The sequence below is a fragment of the Melanotaenia boesemani genome, chromosome 4 (assembly GCF_017639745.1).
Source record: "Melanotaenia boesemani isolate fMelBoe1 chromosome 4, fMelBoe1.pri, whole genome shotgun sequence".
NCBI lineage: Eukaryota > Metazoa > Chordata > Actinopteri > Atheriniformes > Melanotaeniidae > Melanotaenia > Melanotaenia boesemani.
This window is the reverse complement of record NC_055685.1, coordinates 29617641-29636946: the sequence shown is the minus strand read 5'-3', so window position 1 is coordinate 29636946 and position 19306 is coordinate 29617641. Positions and strand designations below refer to the sequence as shown.

Below are 19306 nucleotides of genomic sequence, written 5' to 3'. Positions count from 1 at the left end.
TGTTGACACAGACTTTGTCCTGTGAATTATACATTTACATTTCACACTGAATCGGAATCCATTTCTTTTTTTTTTTTTTTTTTTTACTTTTTACTTTCTTTTTTTTGAAGCTGCCAGAGATGTCATTACGAATAATATGTTAATCTTACTGGTTCTTAGCAAGAAAACAAGAATGAAGACATGAAGTCAAACAGGGCTAAAATTGAATTTCACAGGCAATAAAACTAAGTGTTGCCCTTTTTTCATCTTTTATCAGCCTGAGTGGATAAAAGCATGGAAAGCAGCTGTGTGAAGTCAGTTATTTCTGCACAAACTGAAGAAAATGAAAAAATAAGCAAAAAATCCATCCTTTCGCTGTTTAATTATCTTGAGTAGCTCAATGGAATTTTGAATGCAAATTAATTAAGACTGATGTACCTTCACCTGTCATCAATTAAAATAATTTCATTTTTAAAATGTCTTTCAGTTCTTACATGAATTTCTCTTTTCAATTCAGTCTGTCCACAGGTTGGTTCCTTGCATTACTTTAGTTTTCAGGGACACAGCTTGCATTGTTTACCTTTACCTAAAGGAAAAAGAAGTAAAAAACATTTTTCCTTCCTATTATATGTACACTTTAATCTCTTCTGCAGCTACTTCTGCACATTAGATGAATATTTAGTCTATACTAGAAAAACAAAAACTTCAGGCCAGTTTAATGGTAAGATGCAATTCTCTGCCCTTTACACTTCCCATAAATACCAAGTTGCTCCCTGGACACCTGGGGCAGATCTGCTTAGAGCGACGGTATATGCAGTGCTTGTTAGTCATTAGCCAGAGGACTCTTTGTATGGTTGCCTGCAGACAGTGTCAAAACTCATTCTGCTTGATAGTGGTATGTGAAGGTCCTGATGGTGTGCCCTAGCTAATAGTCACCATTTTCTTATGGGAGAAATAAGCCTGCAATATTTACTGTAATGTACAATTATGGAAGGAAGACTAATTTAGTTGTTATATACAGTATATATATATATATATATATAGCCCAGCTCAGTCATTTCATTTAGGTTCATGTTCACTAGAAAATATTAAAATGTACATTTGTCTATTTATTTAACATTTAGATTTGTCACAATCAATGGTTGTAAATTGTGAGATGGCAACCTATACCAGCAGTGTAGCATGAATATAAAAATGTGAAAGACTAAACAGATTACTGTAACTGTCTGACAATGTATTTGCCAAATATGAAAACAAATGCTAACTAAGCATTTGCTGCTGCAAAAAAGGAAGGAATTGCAAATGAGGCACAATGGAACAAAGACTGAAAACATACAGCATGAGTCACAAAGCCTTCGTCTGTTGAACTATGACTTAAAAAGTGACTGTATGCTGATCAATATGCTGATTAATCTAAATGTAAGCTTCTATGTGGGAACAAATTAAGAAAAAAATATAGTAAATGTACACTCTTTGCTTTTCTGGAGATACTGCAACTTTTTCTGCCATGAACCAATGTAGTAATTAATTCATTACTACACAGGAATGAGAACATGTTTGTTCTCATACCTGTGATCAATACACTGATCAATGTCGGGAGTTCAAAAAGGGTATTAGCAAATGTGCAAATAACAGTTTATCTTATAGTGAGGTTCAGTCACATAAACATGAGGAATTTTTTTTTATTTATGGAAAATCTTAAAAACGTTGAAAATATTCAGATATTTGTTCTTTATGCAGCTTTAACATCAGGGACATTTTAATGTGTCAGAAACTGACCAGTAAAAATGGCTATTTGCATAATAATGCACAATAATAATAATAATAGGCTGCACGGTGGTGTGGTGGTTAGCACTGCAGCCTCACAGCAGGAAGGTTGCTGGTTTGAGCCTTGGCTGGGGGGATGGGAGGGGAGGGGGGGTCCTTTCTGTGAGGAACTTGCATGTTCTCCCTGTGTATGCACGGGTTCTCTCCCGGTTTCCCGGATTCCTGCCACCGTCCAAAGACAGGCATGCTAGGTTAGTTGATCACTCTAAATTCTCCCTAGGAGTGAGTGTGTGTGTTGGCCCTGCGATGGACTGGTGACCTGTCCAGGGTGTACCTGCCTCTCACCTGTTAAAATGCTGGGACAGGCTCCAGCTTACCTGCGACCCATAATGGATAAAGCGGTCTATCCTGGATTGTACAGGGAGACAATGAAGAGAAGCTAAATTTGAAGATATAATTCTTATAATTCTCATCAGAACCCTCGCTGCAGTAGTTTGAATCAGCTGCAGACTTTTCAGAGCATGTTTGAGACAGGCCAATAATAAGGAACTGCAGTTGTCCTATACTGAAGTAACAAATGCAGGTTCTCAAGTTTATAAGTGTACCACTGGAAGCCAAAGTAATGTTATCCTAAAAAAAATTACATCCTGTAGCTCCACGTCTTCCTGACATGTTCTGGTCTAAAAACAACTGTTTCAGTCTTCTCTGATTTTCAAAGGATAAAATTCAGTCTTGATGACATATTCGTAATTGTGGTAGTAAACTGACATAATTATGCTTACAGTTTAACTTAAAGCTAAATTTGTGTGCTGGTGTGCATAATTGGGGAGATCAGTGATCACTTGAAAAAAAAAAAAAAAGATTCTCCAGGTTGAATGGCTTATGTCGAGAAGGAAAACATTTTGATCTGTGTTTACAGTAGGTTTGCACATAAACAGCTCCATGTGTCTTGTAACTGCCAATCAAATATCCACAGGTAACTACTAACAGAGCAGGAGACTGAAGGAGCTGAGCGAGGGATGGTATGTTGTCTGGTTGGGCCTTAAAACTCACAGGTGGGCAACCATGAAGAGGATTGTCCAAAGGATTGTTTAAAGCCAACAGCCTCAGTAGTTGTGGTCTTGACTAATAAAACTAAAATAAATCTAAAAAAACCTACTGACTGCAGTTCACAGCTGTTGGAGTTGACAAAACTTCTGTTAGCTTCATGTTTAGTTCAGACAACAGGAGCTGCAGCCTTGAAGAGAATAAGAATGTGTCTTTAAAGGTAAAACTCTTTTCTTTAAACCCTCCTGAGACCCAAGCTTGGTTTTTTTTCTTTTTTGTCATGATGTTGGAGAGTGTGGGTAAAATAAATATATGAGTGAATTGTTTTGGTAGAATAAGTAAGAGAAAAAATATTCCTCATATTATAGCTTTATAGCATAACTGCCTATGTCATATTTAGGGTTTTATAGGGACAGTCAATCAGCAATATTAGGAAAGTACAGTTAGATAACAATTTAGCCAAAATATGACTTAGACAATAATGCTGTGAGGTTAATGATGTGTGAAAATGAGTCAACATTACTAGATAGAAGCAGAAAGTCACTAGTGTGTAACAAAGTAAACTCCTTTTCATTTCATCACAAAGACTAACAATTAGTGTGAAAAGGTGCAGAGCAGTTATATTTCAATTACAGGCTCAGGAAAACATCACATTCCACACCACACAGCAGAGTTTCCTGCACAGCCCGTTGCTACTACAGAGATGACAAATGAAAGGTAGACATCTTAATACCCAAATGGAGGAAAACAAATGTTCTCACATTTGACTCATTTATTCAGCTCACACCAGATAAAAGACGCCTTTGCATTTCAGCACAAAAACTTCTTCAGATGCTCTGATGAAGCCTTTGTGCTCAAACGCATGAGCATTTTTTGGAAACATTTAGAAAATGATATGTACTACCCTTTATTTATTTATTTGCCATTTTTGTAAGATTTTGCGTTTGGCTCTCCACTGGGGATTCCACGGCTGAATACCACCATGCAGAATTCAAGGAAATGCATGACAGTCCTTCTTGGTGTACCACATTTAATGTTGGAATCTAAGTATAATAACCAAACTGAATTGGTATTTAAGCTACTTTAAGGTTTTTGTTTTGTTTATACCGCATTAAATTTTTTGCTTCACTTTCTACTCATGTCAATTTAGTGAGTAATGTTGCCCACTAGGCACAATCAAGCATTTGGGGAGGGGGTGGGTCTATAAAATTATTGAGCTGATTTTATCTTGTGTATATGATCCAAAATACTGAAATCCTCTACAAAATACAATATATTAATAGAAGCTAATTCTGTGGTCCTTTTTTTAATCAGACAGCTTTTACTGACACAAAATGAACTATGTCACGTATTACGTCAAACCTGCCTGTCTTATACACCCTGGCCAGCTGGTGCTTCATGCGTACAGAAAGCCTTGATGCAATATTGGCAATTAAATAATTAATTATCTGCACCAGTTTGCAAAAAACCTTTAATGCTTCATGCCATCATTAATTTCAAGTGTCTCCAAGTCCTTTGAATAAATCTGCTGTTCCAGCCCACGTTTAACTATCTGGCATTAAAGAGATTCTTCAGTAGTAGTTGGACCTACACTTGGTACATTACAAGCAAGAAGCGATGTTAAGAATTTAACTAATTTCACAAAAAATAAAGCAATACAGAGACAGGGGACCCAGGCACAAAAAATAAGTAAAAAAAAAAAAAAAAAACTGACACAGATGACATGACGAGGACCTGACAAGGAACTTGATGAAGAAGAAAAGGGAATATACAGACTGTTAAGGGTGCTCAAGCAGCTGCAGGCGAGTTTGGGACAATGCAGATGAGCTTCCCTGAGACGGTTTCTGACAGTTTGTGCAGAGCCGATAGTTGCAACAGCTGTCTAGGTGGCTGGTCTCAGACGGTCTTGGAGGTAAAGATGCTGGATGTGGAGCTTCTAGGCTGGTGTGGTTACATGTGGTCTGTCGCTGTGATGCCATTTCAATGTCCTGTCAAATTTTCTGAAACTCCTTTAAAGACAGCTTATGGTAGAACAATCAACATTCAATTCACAGACAACAGCTCTGGTGGACATTTCTGCAGTCAGCATGTAGATTGCACGCTACCTCAAAACCTGCGACATGTGAGGCATGGTGCTCTGATAAAACTGCACATTTTAGTGGTAGCCTCTTACTGAGGGCAGCCTGGGAAACCTGTGCAATAATCCTGCTGTCTAATCAGTATCCTGATATGCCACACCTGTGTAGTGGATAATTACCTTGGCAAAGGGGAAGTGCTCACTAACACAGATTTCAGCAGATTTGTGAACAATATTTGAGAGAAATTGACCTCTTGTGTCCAAACAAAAAAAATCTTGGATCTTTGAGTTTAACCCATGAAAAATGGAAGCAAAAACAAAAGTGTTGCATTTATATTTTTGTTCAGTGTAGTTGTGTATGAACCTTTTTTTTGTGGATAAACATTACCACTTCATATTCTGGTGAGAGGCATTTATCAAGTATTTACTTTTACTCATATAGACTGAGACACTCGTAACTTCTTCTTAATGAAGGGTGCAAGTTTTCCAACATCGGTTTTTTGCTTGCAAGTGGCAAGTAAATTAAAGATATTATGGGATGCCTTTTGATTGCTTCAAAAATAGAAATACATCTAATTAAATCAATGACATCCGTGATTTATCTGTTATAATTGCCCTGCATGAATCCTTCGGCAATTGCAGTTTCCCTCTGGAGTTAACACAGTTGGTTATCATGTTCTGTGACCTCATAAAAGTGGATGTGTGAAGTCAAATTCAAATTCAAACAAAACCCTTTCAGTTGTTTTATTCTCAACATAGAGGATTACCTTTGACGAGTTAGTGTATCCATAGTTTTGCAATGTAGATTTATTTACTTATTTTCCAGTCATGTTGCTGCTCTCTGAATACAGAGAGAAGATGAAGAAGAAGAAGAAGAAGAAGAAGAAGAAGCAGAAGGAAATAAAACCTTTTAATAAACTTTTTTTCCCACCCTGTGGTCTAATATGAACTCTCCCCTCTCTTCACTAAACTGCAGACAGAACCTGGAGGTGTAAACACATGAAAGGATCCTTCAGACTACAGCAAGGCCATTTCATATCTTATCTATCGGCCTTCAGAAGTCCTCCTACAAGAGGGGAAAAAAGCATTACAAAATTATTTCAGTAATTTTATTGTCCACACTTTAATGTCTTACTGTGAGCATGTTTGTTTCTAGTATTATTCTTTTTCTATTTTATTTTTATAAATTTAATGTTAGAGGGGGCAAAGGGGTTTTGAGTAGTCGAGGGCAAACAATGGAATGAACAGCTGTCAGCAGCAGTTCACAAAGGAAAACATCCTCAGTACATTAAATTTTAAAAATCACAGACTGTAACTCTTCACACACAAAATAAATAAATCTCTGCAGCCATTTTCCAAATATTCTAAATCTAACTCTGTATTTGTCCTCTGACGTAGAGGTCTTTCCACTGAAGAGGGAAATCCAATCTTTAGTGATTTTCCTAATGACAAATCAATCGTTCCATAAACTCATGTAAATTGTTATTTAAAAATAAATATGTAAGAATATGTTGACATAACTTGGCCACAGGAAAAAAAAAAATCAAGTCAATGGATGTAAAAACTCTTAAGAGCCAGCGAAGAAAAACCTCACATTTTTATTCCAGCTATGATACTAGCAATCATGTTGTGGCCACCTTGAAACAAACCAAAGTACTTGTCAGTGTTGTACAAAACAAACCCAGATCTTTTTTAAAACATGTTATGGTGAAATCATAACTCTTTACATCAGCTCAATGTTTAACTTCAGTAAAAACAAAAACATCTGCCAAAGTAAACTACGCCAGTCTCAAATATTAAGTTACAACCCCAAATCCCAAAACATTGGGACGCTGTGTAAAATGCAACCGTTTACCATTTCATGGAAAATATTAGCTTGTTTTGAATTTGGTGGCTGCAACAAATCTCAGAAAAGTTGGAATGGGGCAACAAAATGCTGGAAAGATAACAGATATGATGGCACAAAACATGAACAACCAGAGGAGCATTTAAGAACTAATTAGTTTTTAGTAATTGCCATTTTCTCTGGACCAAAGCTAATTTAAATGGTCTGGTGGAACATAGAAGACTGTTCTGTGGTCAGATAGATCAAAATATGACATTACTGGAAACTGTGGATGCCTTGTCTTGCAGACTTAAGAGTAAAGGGCATATCCATCGTATCAGTGTACAGTTCAAAAGCCTGCATCTCTGATGGTTTGTGTTTGCATAAGTGCCTATGGCGTGGACAGCTTACACATCCATGGAAGCTCCATCAATGCTGAAAAGAATAACAAGGTTTTAGTGCAACATCTGCTCCCACCCAGTCAACGTGTCTTTCAAACATCACCCTGTTCCAACTTTCTTAGAGATGCCAATAAATTCAAAATGAGCCAATGTTTTCTGTGGAATGATAAAATGTCTCAGTTTCAACATACAATGTTTTTTTTATGCTCTATCAGGTAATAAAATATAAAAGATTGGCAAATCATTGCATTTTAATGATATTTTACACAGCATCCCAATTTTGGGGTGAATTGGGGTTGTACATTAAATGCAACCTTGGAAAACAATAAGTGCCATGCTCAAGCCATACTACTTAAATCTAGCTTCCACCACCTGGCACTAAACCCATATCTGCCTTTTCTTTAGCTATGTCTTATTCCTGATAGACTGCCTCTACCAAGTGGCTAGTAAGCAGAATTACACAGCCATCTCACATCAGCAGGTGCTTCTATCACAAAATAGAGGAACTTAATCAAAACCCTTTTGGAAATAAACAGAGAAATGGCAAATAACAGAGATGACTGTGACTCACACAGCTTAACAGTTTTTATGGTTTATATATAAAAACTTTTATAGCCTAATCCATAATATCTCATCAAATCAGCAATAATGAGATTAGAATGAGATGGCGTTGTATCTTGGGGCGGCGTGGCTCAGCAAGGTAGAGTGGTTGTCTTGTAACCCGAGGGTTGCCTGTTCGATCCTCAGCCAAGTTGAGTTTATGTTTCGGTGTTCTTGGGCAAGACACCGAACCCCTAATTCCGCCTGATGGGTCGTGGTTGGACGCCTTGTATGGCAGCTTCCGCCATCAGTGTGTGAATGGGGGAATGTGATGTATAGTGCCTTGCAAAAGTATTCACCCCCTTGGCCTTTTACCAAATTTGTTACATTGCAACTTCTAATTTGAATATTTTTTACAAATCAGAATTTTATTTGATGGATCTGCACAAAATAGTCCAAGTTTTGAAGTGAAATGAGAAATATAAATACAAAAAAGACATTTCAAAAATAAAAAACTGAAAATTGCCATGTGCATAAGTATTCACCCCCCCAATGTCAGTACTTTGTAAAGCCACCTTTTGCGGTGATCACAGCTGCAGGTCGTTTTTGATAAGTCTCTACGAGTTTACCACATCTTGCCACTGGGATTTTTGCCCATTCTTCAAGGGAAAACTGCTCCAGCTCCTTCAGGTTTGATGGTTTGCGCTTATGAACAGCAGTCTTTAAGTCTGACCACAGATTCTCAATTGGATTGAAGTCTGGACTTTGACTAGGCCATTCCAACACATTTACATTTTTCTCCTTAAGCCACTCAAGTGTTGCTTTAACAGTATGCTTGGGGTCATTGTCCTGCTGGAAGGTGAACCTCCATCCTAGTCTCAAATCACTGACAGATTGATAGAGGTTTTGCTCAAGAATACTTCTGTATTTAGCACCATCCATTTTTCCCTCGACTCGGACCAGTTTCCCAGTGCCTGCTGCTGAAAAACATCCCCACAGCATGATGCTGCCACCACCATGTTTCACTGTGGGGATGGTGTTCTTGGGGTGATGGGATGTGTTGGGTGTGCGCCAGACATATCGTTTTCCTTGATGGCCAAAAAGCTCAATTTTAGTCTCATCTGCTCAGAGCACCTTTCTCCATACATTTTGACAATCTCCCACGTGCCGTTGTTCAAAGTCAAAACGTGCCTTCTTATTTTTAGCAGAAAGTAATGGCTTTCTTCTGGCCACCCTTCCATAAAGCCCAGCTCTGTGGAGTGTACGGCTGATTGTGGTCCTATGGACAGATCCTCCAGCCTCTGCTGTGGAACTCTGCAGCTCCTCCAGGGTTACCTTCGGTCTCTGGGCTGCCCCTCTGATTAATGCCCTCCTTGCCCGGTCTGTCAGTTTTGGTGGGCGGCCCTCTCTTGGCAGGTTTGTTGTGATGCCATGTTCTTTCCATTTGATGATGATGGATTTTATGGTGCTCCTGGGGATCATCAAAGATTTAGATATTTTTTTTATAACCTAACCCAGACTTGTACTTCTCAACAACTTTGTCTCTGACTTGTTTGGAGAGTTGTTTGGTCTTCATAGTGGTGTTTGGTTAGCGGCGCCCCTACATTAGATGTTGCAGCCTCTGAGACCTTTCAGAAGAGGTGTATATATACTGATAGATCATGTGACACTTAGATTGGACACAGGTGAACTTTGTTTCACTCATAGTGTGACTTCTGAAGGTAATTGGTTGGACCAGAGCATTTTAGGGCCTTCATAACAAAGGGGGTGAATACATATGCACATGGCAATTTTCAGTTTTTTATTTTTGAAATGTCTTTTTTGTATTTATATTTCTCATTTCACTTCAAAACCTGGACTATTTTGTGCAGATCCATCAAATAAAATTCTGATTTGTAAAAAAATATTCAAATTAGAGGTTGCAATGTAACAAATTCGGTAAAAGGCCAAGGGGGTGAATACTTTTGCAAGGCACTGTATATGTAAAGCGCTTTGGGCATCGTTCCAGGTGCAGTAAAGTGCTATATAAATAAGGATCTTTTACCATATCAAACTCTTGAGTTGAAAAAATTTGTATATGCATCCAAATTTCACATTGTCTTGTATGTATGTGTGTGTGTTTTTTATGGGTTTTCTCCTCCATATTTTTCCTCAAATTCCCATTTGCAAATATTTAAATTAGTGACAATATTGTTTGATTTCTGCAGTCAGTTTTTAAACAGGCCCTAAAAGTAGATTTATAAAGACAAACAAGACATTAATTTTACAATTAGTTATTTACAGAAAGTAAAAGAAATTCAGGTGTGTGTTAATGCCAACAAAAAAAGAGGAAACATCAGCAATAATCTTAGATAAGCAGTTGTTACTGCATATAAATCCTATGAATGTTTAGATAATATTTACAAACCCCTTGGTGTCCATCATATAGTGAGAAAAATCATTCACATGTGTTTTAATATTTTAATATAATAACACATTTAATTTTCTATAAAACACCTTTACACTTCAGACTAATTTGTGGTTTGTTTAAAAACTAAAACTTTAGTTCATCAAATTTATTTTTGGATTTATAACATTTAGTTTAAAACTATTTAATCCTGAGGGATTTAATAAACTCTCAAGAGAGAAATGACCACATAACTATGTTTTCACACATGTTTTCATGTCTTGTTTTGAAAAAAAGTGTAACAAGAATGGTTTGTGTACTGGAAATTTGTTACTTCCAGTACAAACCAACACAGCTGGATACCCTTTTCTTGCTTTTAAATTTTCCTGGAGGCTTTGTGTATTAATCCACAGGTCAAAAGAGCTTTAAAATATACTATTACAGCTGGTAAACTAGTACATGAGTTTAATAAAAGGTAATATTTGTAATTCATCTTGAATAAAGGATTTGTTGAAAAGAAAAAGACAGAAATTGCTGAATTTTTGTTTTTCCTCATCAAGTTATGTTTAAAAATGCTTAAAAATAATCTGCTTCAACAATTAACTGTATCTTTACAAAGTTTTCTTGATTTTTAAAGGAGCAGAGGCAGTAACATGCTGAAATTTACACAAAATCTCTCAAAATATGGGACCACTTGACAAGGAAATGCTGCTGAAAGACTAACAGTGTAAAACAAAATAACGATTTTAAGAAATAAACCACCTTACGCTGCAGGTATTCAGGCACAGTGACAGTTCTCCAAGGCCAAAATAAACAACAAAACTCTCACAGACTGTTCTTCATAATTAAGACAGCATTAAAAACTTAAGCGAGAGGAAAAAGAAGAGAAGCAGACAATAAATGAAAAGGAAAACCTGTGAAAGAGCAATTCAACTGAAGATCAAATGAAGTTCAGGACTAAGGCTGAATAGTCTGTCTTTTGCTTAAAAAGGTTCCAAAAAGTGAAATTAACTCCATGACAGTGTTTGTGTTTTTTTTACTTCCTCTCTTGCATTGCTTGCAGTATGCCAAACTTGCATGAATCAGCTATTATTTTCACACAGTGAGGACACTTGGGATTCATGTTTAAGAATATAAATGGACATTCTCAACCTGACCTCCAGTTTCACTCCATGGCCACGACATGCTAATTTGTTGGGATAAGATATGATTGTATTGCCATGCGTTATTTAGATGTGTAAGAACAAATAACATCCATACTAACTTTTCCAATGTCATTTCTTCGAGCGTATGTTGGTGTCTTTTTAAGCTTTACTTGTCTTTCTTTAGTGTTCTTTTATACCAGTAAAATATGCATGTGGCTAAGGTAAAAGTACAGGGCTGAGTGCCAGCTTTTCACAGTGCAGAGGGATACAGAAAGCAATAAAATACAGGAAATACCAAGTAACATGAGAACAAGCTGTTCAAGCTGTCTTTTACTTGTGTTGGTAGTCTGTAGGGAACAATATAAGGCAGCCTAATACTGAAATTAAACTAGAACAAATCTAATTAATCCTAAATATTGTTTCCATGTTTAAACTAGAAGCAGTCAGAGAGTGCAGCCCTCTGCCAAGCCATTGTCATTTTTTACCAATGATTCTAGATATTATCTGATGAGTTAGAAGCACTACTGGCAAAACAACCCCTATCTCCCCATAGTAACATATCCTTTTAAAAATTTTGGGATCTAGCCAACGATCCAGATCACTCCCAAAATCAAATCACTTGCTCCTTATTCCTTATTTCGTGAAAATGCTGTTATAAATTTTTGAGTTATGTTACTGACAAACAGACAAACCAACACCACCGAGGTGATGACCTCTGTCATACAAATATTAATATAATAAAATATTTTCAACTGACATTACCTGGTGGGCTCCATGAATATATGAGCTGTTAGAATATGAGTTCAACATGTTTAAAAGCGGCTGGAACAGTAGTACTGTTAAAGCTCTATTGTTCTGTATCACGTCTACTTTTAACAACACGGTTAAAGCAACTGCTGTAATGTTCAAAGCAAAGGTTTTTCACATTATTGCTTCATGTTGGATTTTGTCAGCTTAATTAGCTTCCTTTTTGTATTTTTCATTTCATAGTAGGTTAAATATTTTCAGTATCTCAGTCTAGACTGACGACGACAGGTAGACAAGGTTTCATTGTGATGCCAACAACCTGAAGCCTGTCAAGGGCAGCATACATGATTTCCAAAATAAGTCCTTCTAGTCCCAGATGATGGCATTTGCTATCTGAAAACAAACCCCTATACGATTCAGTAACTGTCACCTGTTTGCAATAAAAACGAATTATCTTCAGACAAACGCTTAGTGTGATTTTTATTCATAAATCCCCCAGATTACAGTAAGAATGCTTCTGGAAAAACTGATTTTAGTTACTTCATAGCTTTTATGATTAAACCATTGCCATCTCTGAAGTCACAATGTTTGAGTGGGGAAAGTTTTTAAGGTGGAATGTGTGGGGAAACAGGTAAATCCTGAAGTTCTGCAGGTTAGACGTAATCCAAATCTTTTCATGGTGACACAGTGATGCTCCACCTCCTGATGCATTTCAGCATTATTTGTGGTGTTGCCTTGTGTAACTTGCTGGCAAACATCTAGGACAGAGGCAGGGCAAGGCCAAACACCTTGGACTTCATTTCAAGGAAATAAGTGTAAGAGTCATCCTCAGGTAAGAGAAACTCAAATAAAAAGATATGAGAAAAGAAAGAAGAAATATAACTCTCACTGCTATGAGCCTGCTATGAGGATATCGGGTAGTTACTTGCTAATATAATATAATAAAAATAATGTCCAAAGAGGAGATTCTTTTACATATTTTGATCTCATGAGTTAGTTTAAATATATCATTTTTTCCACTTTAATTCAAGTACCTCCTTAAAAAATTTTTCTGTAAAGGCAACATCTGAGTTGCCCTGACTCTTGAACTGTTGCTAAGCTTTATAATCTGATTTACAATCTGTATCCTTTTATTGGAGGGTTGAACTGAATTGATTGCTTTTTATTCAGGCTGCTTTTTATGAGTGGAGAGTTGATGAAATCATTTACAATGATTTGGATTTAACTGGCTTGTGAGTGATTGGATTTGCATAATTTGTTTGCAAATAACTCCACTTTTATTATAATTTGGGTCTTAAAAATAAAATCAAACAGAACTGAATCCACTCTTTTTGTTTACCAGTTGTATGATTCTACATCCACAACTTGAGGCACATTTTCTTTTTGAGAAAGAGTCAATGAATAAGTTTGCTTTCAGTCGTCACTGGAAATAGGTTTATTACTGAATTTGTCAATATATCAGAGATTTAATTACTTATAAAATATGAATATATAAAAGGAAGATTCTGAGCCAAAGAATACAAGGCAGATTAACTAAGATCTGCCATTTTATTTATCATTCAGTGTTTATTTAGTCTGCATTCCTCTTTATCATCACTTAGCAAATGTTTCCATCTGAAACCTGAGGAGGATGGCATGCTGTGTAACAGGAGATGGTAAATTAGCCTTTACCCTTGTAAAAATGATAACATGTAGTTGAAAGCTCCCCAAAAAACTAGTATGTATGAGGTGTCTTTACTCCTCAAAGCTGTGAATTGTGACGCATGTTTTTGTCTTTTCCAATACAACTGGAACCAGCTTTTTCTGCCATCCTTTCAAACGTTAGCATGTTTTTGAACAGAATGACTGATAACTTTGAAAACAACTGCATTCAGTGTGGATGAACCTGTTTTGGTAGTGAAATGTTTTCCTTTCTGGCTTATTGGCAAATACAATAGGAATCTTAATGCAACTGGGTCAATATTTTTCCTATGAGCATTCCTTCCTCTTTCAAAACGACTCAGTGAAAATATTACTCTGCTTTTACAGCTGTATAATGTTCTAAACTAGTAACCTCAAATAATAATCCCAAAGAAGTTTCAGTTTACAATGATGACGATGAGAGTTTTGGCATTTTGTCTCTTGTTCTATTTTTGATAGATACCCCTCTTACTACATAAAGGTGCAATGCCACCAAACCTGCTTGCTTGCATACATAGAGATGTTGCTTAATGAGCTTTCAATGCATTGCTTTTACAGGTTCCAACCTGATCAGCAGGTTTTCTCTCCTCTAACTGAGGAATTCCCATTTTCAGTCTGCACTTAAGCTCCTTTCGTATTCTAACACAGGGATCTTAAATCCTGGTCCTTGAGGGCTGGTGTCCTCCAGGTTTTAGAAGTTTTCCTGCAACGACATACCTGATTCAGACTTGTCCAGAACTTGACGTCAAGCTCTGCACAAGTCTACTAATTATCTATTGATCTGAGTCAGGTGTGTTGCAGCAGGGAAATTTCTAAAGCCTGCAGGACACCGGCTCCCTGAGGACAAGGCCTGAGGATCCTTGTTTTTAACATGCACTTATCTGTCTATGTCTGTCTGTCCGTCCCGAAGAACATACAGGTCCTGGGACTTCTATACCTGGAGCACCAAAATATTTCAGAATTGCTTCTGAAAGGATTAAGCTTCTTAGGCTACAAGAAAATTTATCATAAGCACATCTTCTTACTTTATAATTGAAGTGATATTGCACTAATTTATTGTTACAATAAATATTCTAATACATGCGGCAAAGAGGTAGAACGCAAACAAAATCCACTTCCACAATAGTCTAAAATAATTATCAGTATTTCTAATATTTATTATTCAGAATAGTACACTTCTAATTACAGGCCTATAAAATAAACAGTGCACTTGTTAAAATAATCCTAAATAATCCTCAAGTAATGTTAAGAATCAGTTATTCCAATGGCAGGATAGTATAATCCATTCACAGGAGAAATGATCATTTTATTTTAGCTAACTTTCATGATTTGCTAAAGCTGGGTTTGGACATAAAAATTCTGCCTAGCTAAATAGCATTTATATCTAAGTAGCATTTTAGGCTAGCTGAGCTAGCAGGAAAAATAGACAAATTTAACTCTGTTATAGCTCTCTCCACCCACATCATTAACAAATGCCTACCTTTATCTTTTTACTGTCTTTCTTTCTTTGTTTTCTTTTTGATGCTTAATGCCATCTTCCATCCATGTCCTCACTTAATGGTAATAGTGGAAGGTACTTGTCAATCATTCTTATTGTACCTGTCAGTCGACGTCACTCACTGCGTAAAAGTGGAGTCCAACTATGTTGATACAATTATGCCACAAAAACATTAGCTGCAGATATTTCTACTTTTTAAGCTAATAAGAAATAGAGACAACTGATTTTATTTCCCACAGATAAGACTGAACTTTCAGCTTTGGGGGCCCACTGGTGCTTGTGTGGCCATATGGATTTCTCTTGTCCGATATGGGGAAAAAAAAGAAAAGAAAAAAAAAGCTCTACCCTTTAGTATAAATCGGAACGTTTAAACATCACAGTCTACTTGGGTATTCTTACTGACCATGTCAATCCCTTTATGACAACAGTCTACACATCATCTGAGGGCTACTTCCAGCAGGGAAATGCACGTCACAAAGTCAAATCATCTAAAACTGGTTTCTTGAACATGATGATGGGTTCACTGTTCTACAAACACCTCTACAGTCACCAGATCTCCATCCTTTAGAGCACCTTTGGGATGTGGTGGAACAGGAGATTCTCGTTGTGTAAAGTGCATTTGTGTTTATTCATTTTTTTCCTCCCGATCTTTTTGACAGGCAAAATGAAAAAAGGTCTGGAACCCCCTCCAGCAGAATATCCAGTAGAAATACCAGCACCACCATATCCTGGTCCCCCTTTGGACTACAATGTGCCTGGGTCTGCTCACCAGCCTGTACCCCAGCCTGTCGCCCAGCCGCCTTCCCAGTCTTTTGCCCCGCCTGCTCCCCAGCCTGTAGCCCAGCCTGCTCCCCAGCCTGTAGCCCAGCCTGCTCCCCAGTCTTTTCCCCAGCCTCCTCCCCAGTCTTTTCCCCAGCCTCCTCCCCAGTCTTTTCCCCAGCCAGTTACCCAGCCTCCTCCTCAGGCTTTTGCCCAGCCAGGTAAGAGACCAGACTGTCATCAGTTTGCATAATGCCTCCCTTTTACCGTGATGTTAGTTTCTTGCTTGAATTATTCTTAGATTTTAAATAATTAAATTAAAGCTTTAGATCAGCTTGTTTTTCAATCAGATTATTTTGAGTTAAACATCTCCTTCTTGTTAGTAGTTCAACAACAGGGTTACCAGTACACCCCACAGCAACCTCAGATGCTTCGGGCAGGTGAGTGTCTATTTCCAACTGTCTATTATGAGTTAAGATTAATTAAAATTTGTGAAAAACATAACAGGGTTGTGGTTTTAGTGAATTGTTGGTGAGGAGGTGTAGATCATATTTAATAATAGAGTTTTATGTTGTGCAGTGGGCCAGGTTGTAATGGTGCAGAACCTGCCGAAGGACGTTCCTGGACAGATGCATTGTCCCCACTGCCAAAACACAGTTGTGACTAAAACTGATTACAGAGTCGGCATGCTCACATGGTTGATCTGCGCCGTGACTGGATTCTTAGGGTGAGTAGAAACTACAGCATAAACACCAACATAATATCAAATTGCATTTCCTGCTCAGATTGTTTTTTAGTGTCTGTCAAAATAGGTTGATTCTTTCTTTTATGGTCCATCTTTCTCTGGTTTCAGTTATATCATCCCCTTTAATGTTGATGTGGTTTGCACAAGGGGTCATATAATTCATTTCAGTTTTTTTCTCTTGCACAGTTACCAAAATTATATTTATTTTAATTATCTGAATGTCAACAATTTCCATATCATGCCAATTTATGATGGGTCAAGTATTGTTAGAGAGTGACTACAAGAGAGTGACCTGTCTGGATTTGTTTGTAGGAACCAATAAAGCGAAACCAAAAACTGGAGAAAAATGCTCCTCCTAATTCTTTCAAAGCTCTTGCTGCATCATTTTAGGTCAGCTGGAAGATTTTCAGAAATTTTTGGGACAACCTCATAATAAGAAAATGCTGAAGTGAAATCTAAAAGAAAAACTTGCATGGGCTAGCTTTTGTTTCACTGATCTCAAATAGAATATTTGTAATACATGAATGAAAAAAGAAGTCCTAGAAACCTGTTTTATATGTGAATCAAAAGACAGATTTTTGTAAAAACAAAACAAAAACAAAACAAAAAACAATTCCAGTCTTCCTTACTTGTAGTACTGGAAGTCAAAGTATTGTCATCCAGAGCAAGCGAGTGACTAGCTCTGTAATTATAGTCTCAAATTAATCCAAGTTTAGAAGCAATAAATAAATAAATTAAATTAATTAATTTAATGTTCATAGTCTCACCAACTCATATGCATGGCTAAATTTCACCTGCACAGCAAAATAATCTGTATTGTGCTATCTAATAACAGTGCTTTATGGAACCATTTCTAAATGTAATGTATATGCAAATATGAGCTTTTATTGGGTTTTTTCAAGCCTCAGTTATAAATGATCATGAAAACACTGATACATAGACAATCATACATAGATAATCAGTTGTACATTGTCTGCAAATGACAAGTTATCATTTCAACTTGCCTTTAATCTTTCTCTCCAGATGCTGGCCCTGCTGTTTGATCCCTTTCTGTGTGAATTCTTGCAAAGATGTGGAGCATTACTGCCCATCCTGTAACAACATCATCCACGTCTATAAACGCAGATGAAACATTCCCAGCAAAACCTTTGCTTTCCACAACATTCCAGCAACATTGGTTTTGGATACAGTAATGCCCTTTATTGTTTGCCATATGTTACACCGAGATAGTTTTTCTGATGTCATTATAACTTGTTCATCTCTCAATGATCTCTGATCCTTGATCAAATGGGAATATTAGGTAAACAACACAAAATGTTCCCATTTGGTTGTAAATAAAATGTGTTTTGCTTGCAGAAATGTTCCCTAAAAGTTTGTTTTGATGTTTGTATGGTTCACTAGGATAATTTTTCTAAATATGACAGTTACTTAATTTAGTTACTTCTTTTGTATATGTGTTGGTCCCATTTACAGTTAAAATCATCTACAATATGGGAGTATTTGGGCAATGTTTGCACAAGGTGCACAGTTCAAAAAATTTTAGAATGAACAGGCAAACTGCAATAGGATAAATATTTTATCTACAAAATTAGTAAATTGTTTTATGCATACACCTGGATGTATGTGTTAGTGTACCAAAATACAACCATTTGAACTTGTCAATTCTTTGCATCACTAATTTATTCCACTGTCAAAACTAAATTAAAGAATCAGAAAAACACCCAAAAAACACACCACCCAGATGCTTTGGTTTTCATCCATGATGTCATCCAAGTCTTTATGCGTCATGTACTTAAACCTGTGTTTAACTTGTTTGATCACTATGAATACATACACAGTGTAGTGTAAGAGAGCATTAATAGTTCCCTCAAAAACAAAGAAGACTTATTAGCTTGCGTTCCTTTTAGTCTTACCATGGGAGAACCACAGGCGACTGTTAATTCAATGCTCTGAGTTTGTGTAGCTTAACCCTGCCCTTACTGACGTAAAATGTCTGAAATTAATGTCTACATATTGTAAATACATGTTGCTGCATGCATTCTCTATTTTATTTGTCTGGTCATTAACATGTGCAGTCATGTTGTAAAAATTGTAATATGAAAATGTGACAAATTCATTTATCGTATAGTTTTTAAATTTGTCTGATGTATCGATATTACATACCACAGTGATATACAGCACTGGATGGTACACCATAATTATAATGTCCAGCAGATTCTTCTGAAAATTATTTTTTTAAACATGTACCAATCTCTCTCTCTCTCTCTCTCTCTCTCTCTCTCTCTCTCTCTCTCTCTCTCTCTATATATATATATATATATATATATATATAGATAGATAGATAGATAGATAGATAGATAGATAGATAGATAGATAGATAGATAGATGGATAGATATATAGATATATATAGATATATGTTCTTTTGATGCATCGTGACATTCCATTATGATTTTTCTGTGCTGATTTTCTTTGATATATCAAGTCTGTTACAATAATAGTGAATAAGTTGTTTTTGAACTTGAGCATCAATATTAAATATTATTTTTAAATATTGAAATAATCAGAAAACATAATCAGAAGCATTATTAAAAATAATTTGTTAGTAACACTCTTGCAATATTTCACCATGTTGTGATTTAATTTTCTAAACATTTGCATTTATTTACACTAAAAATGAGCTTGCTTGTATTTTGAAATAATCTATGAGCA

General features: G+C 36.5%; 1 protein-coding gene across 2 annotated transcripts; it reads left to right on the top strand.

The window, feature by feature from the left end:
• Positions 1 to 12645: 12645 nt before the first annotated feature.
• LOC121637632 (lipopolysaccharide-induced tumor necrosis factor-alpha factor homolog) lies at positions 12646 to 19306 on the top strand. 2 transcript variants are annotated; one of them, XM_041981808.1, is made up of 5 exons: positions 12646 to 12746; positions 15752 to 16072; positions 16235 to 16291; positions 16431 to 16578; positions 17620 to 19306. In XM_041981808.1, exons 2-5 carry the CDS (start codon positions 15757 to 15759, stop codon positions 17723 to 17725), a joined length of 627 nt encoding a protein of 208 aa, XP_041837742.1. In that variant the 5' UTR covers positions 12646 to 12746; positions 15752 to 15756; the 3' UTR covers positions 17726 to 19306. The 2 variants fall into 2 exon arrangements, with proteins under 2 accessions (XP_041837742.1, XP_041837743.1); XM_041981809.1 differs by having other exon boundaries at positions 16238 to 16291; positions 17620 to 19304.

Coding starts and splice junctions, on each gene's coding strand:
- LOC121637632 (XM_041981808.1), top strand. CDS start 15,757: ATGAAAAAAGGTCTGGAACCCCCTCCAGCAGAATATCCAGTAGAAATA. Junction 16,073..16,234: donor TCAGGCTTTTGCCCAGCCAG/GTAAGAGACCAG, acceptor CCTTCTTGTTAG/TAGTTCAACAACAGGGTTAC. Junction 16,292..16,430: donor ACCTCAGATGCTTCGGGCAG/GTGAGTGTCTAT, acceptor TATGTTGTGCAG/TGGGCCAGGTTGTAATGGTG.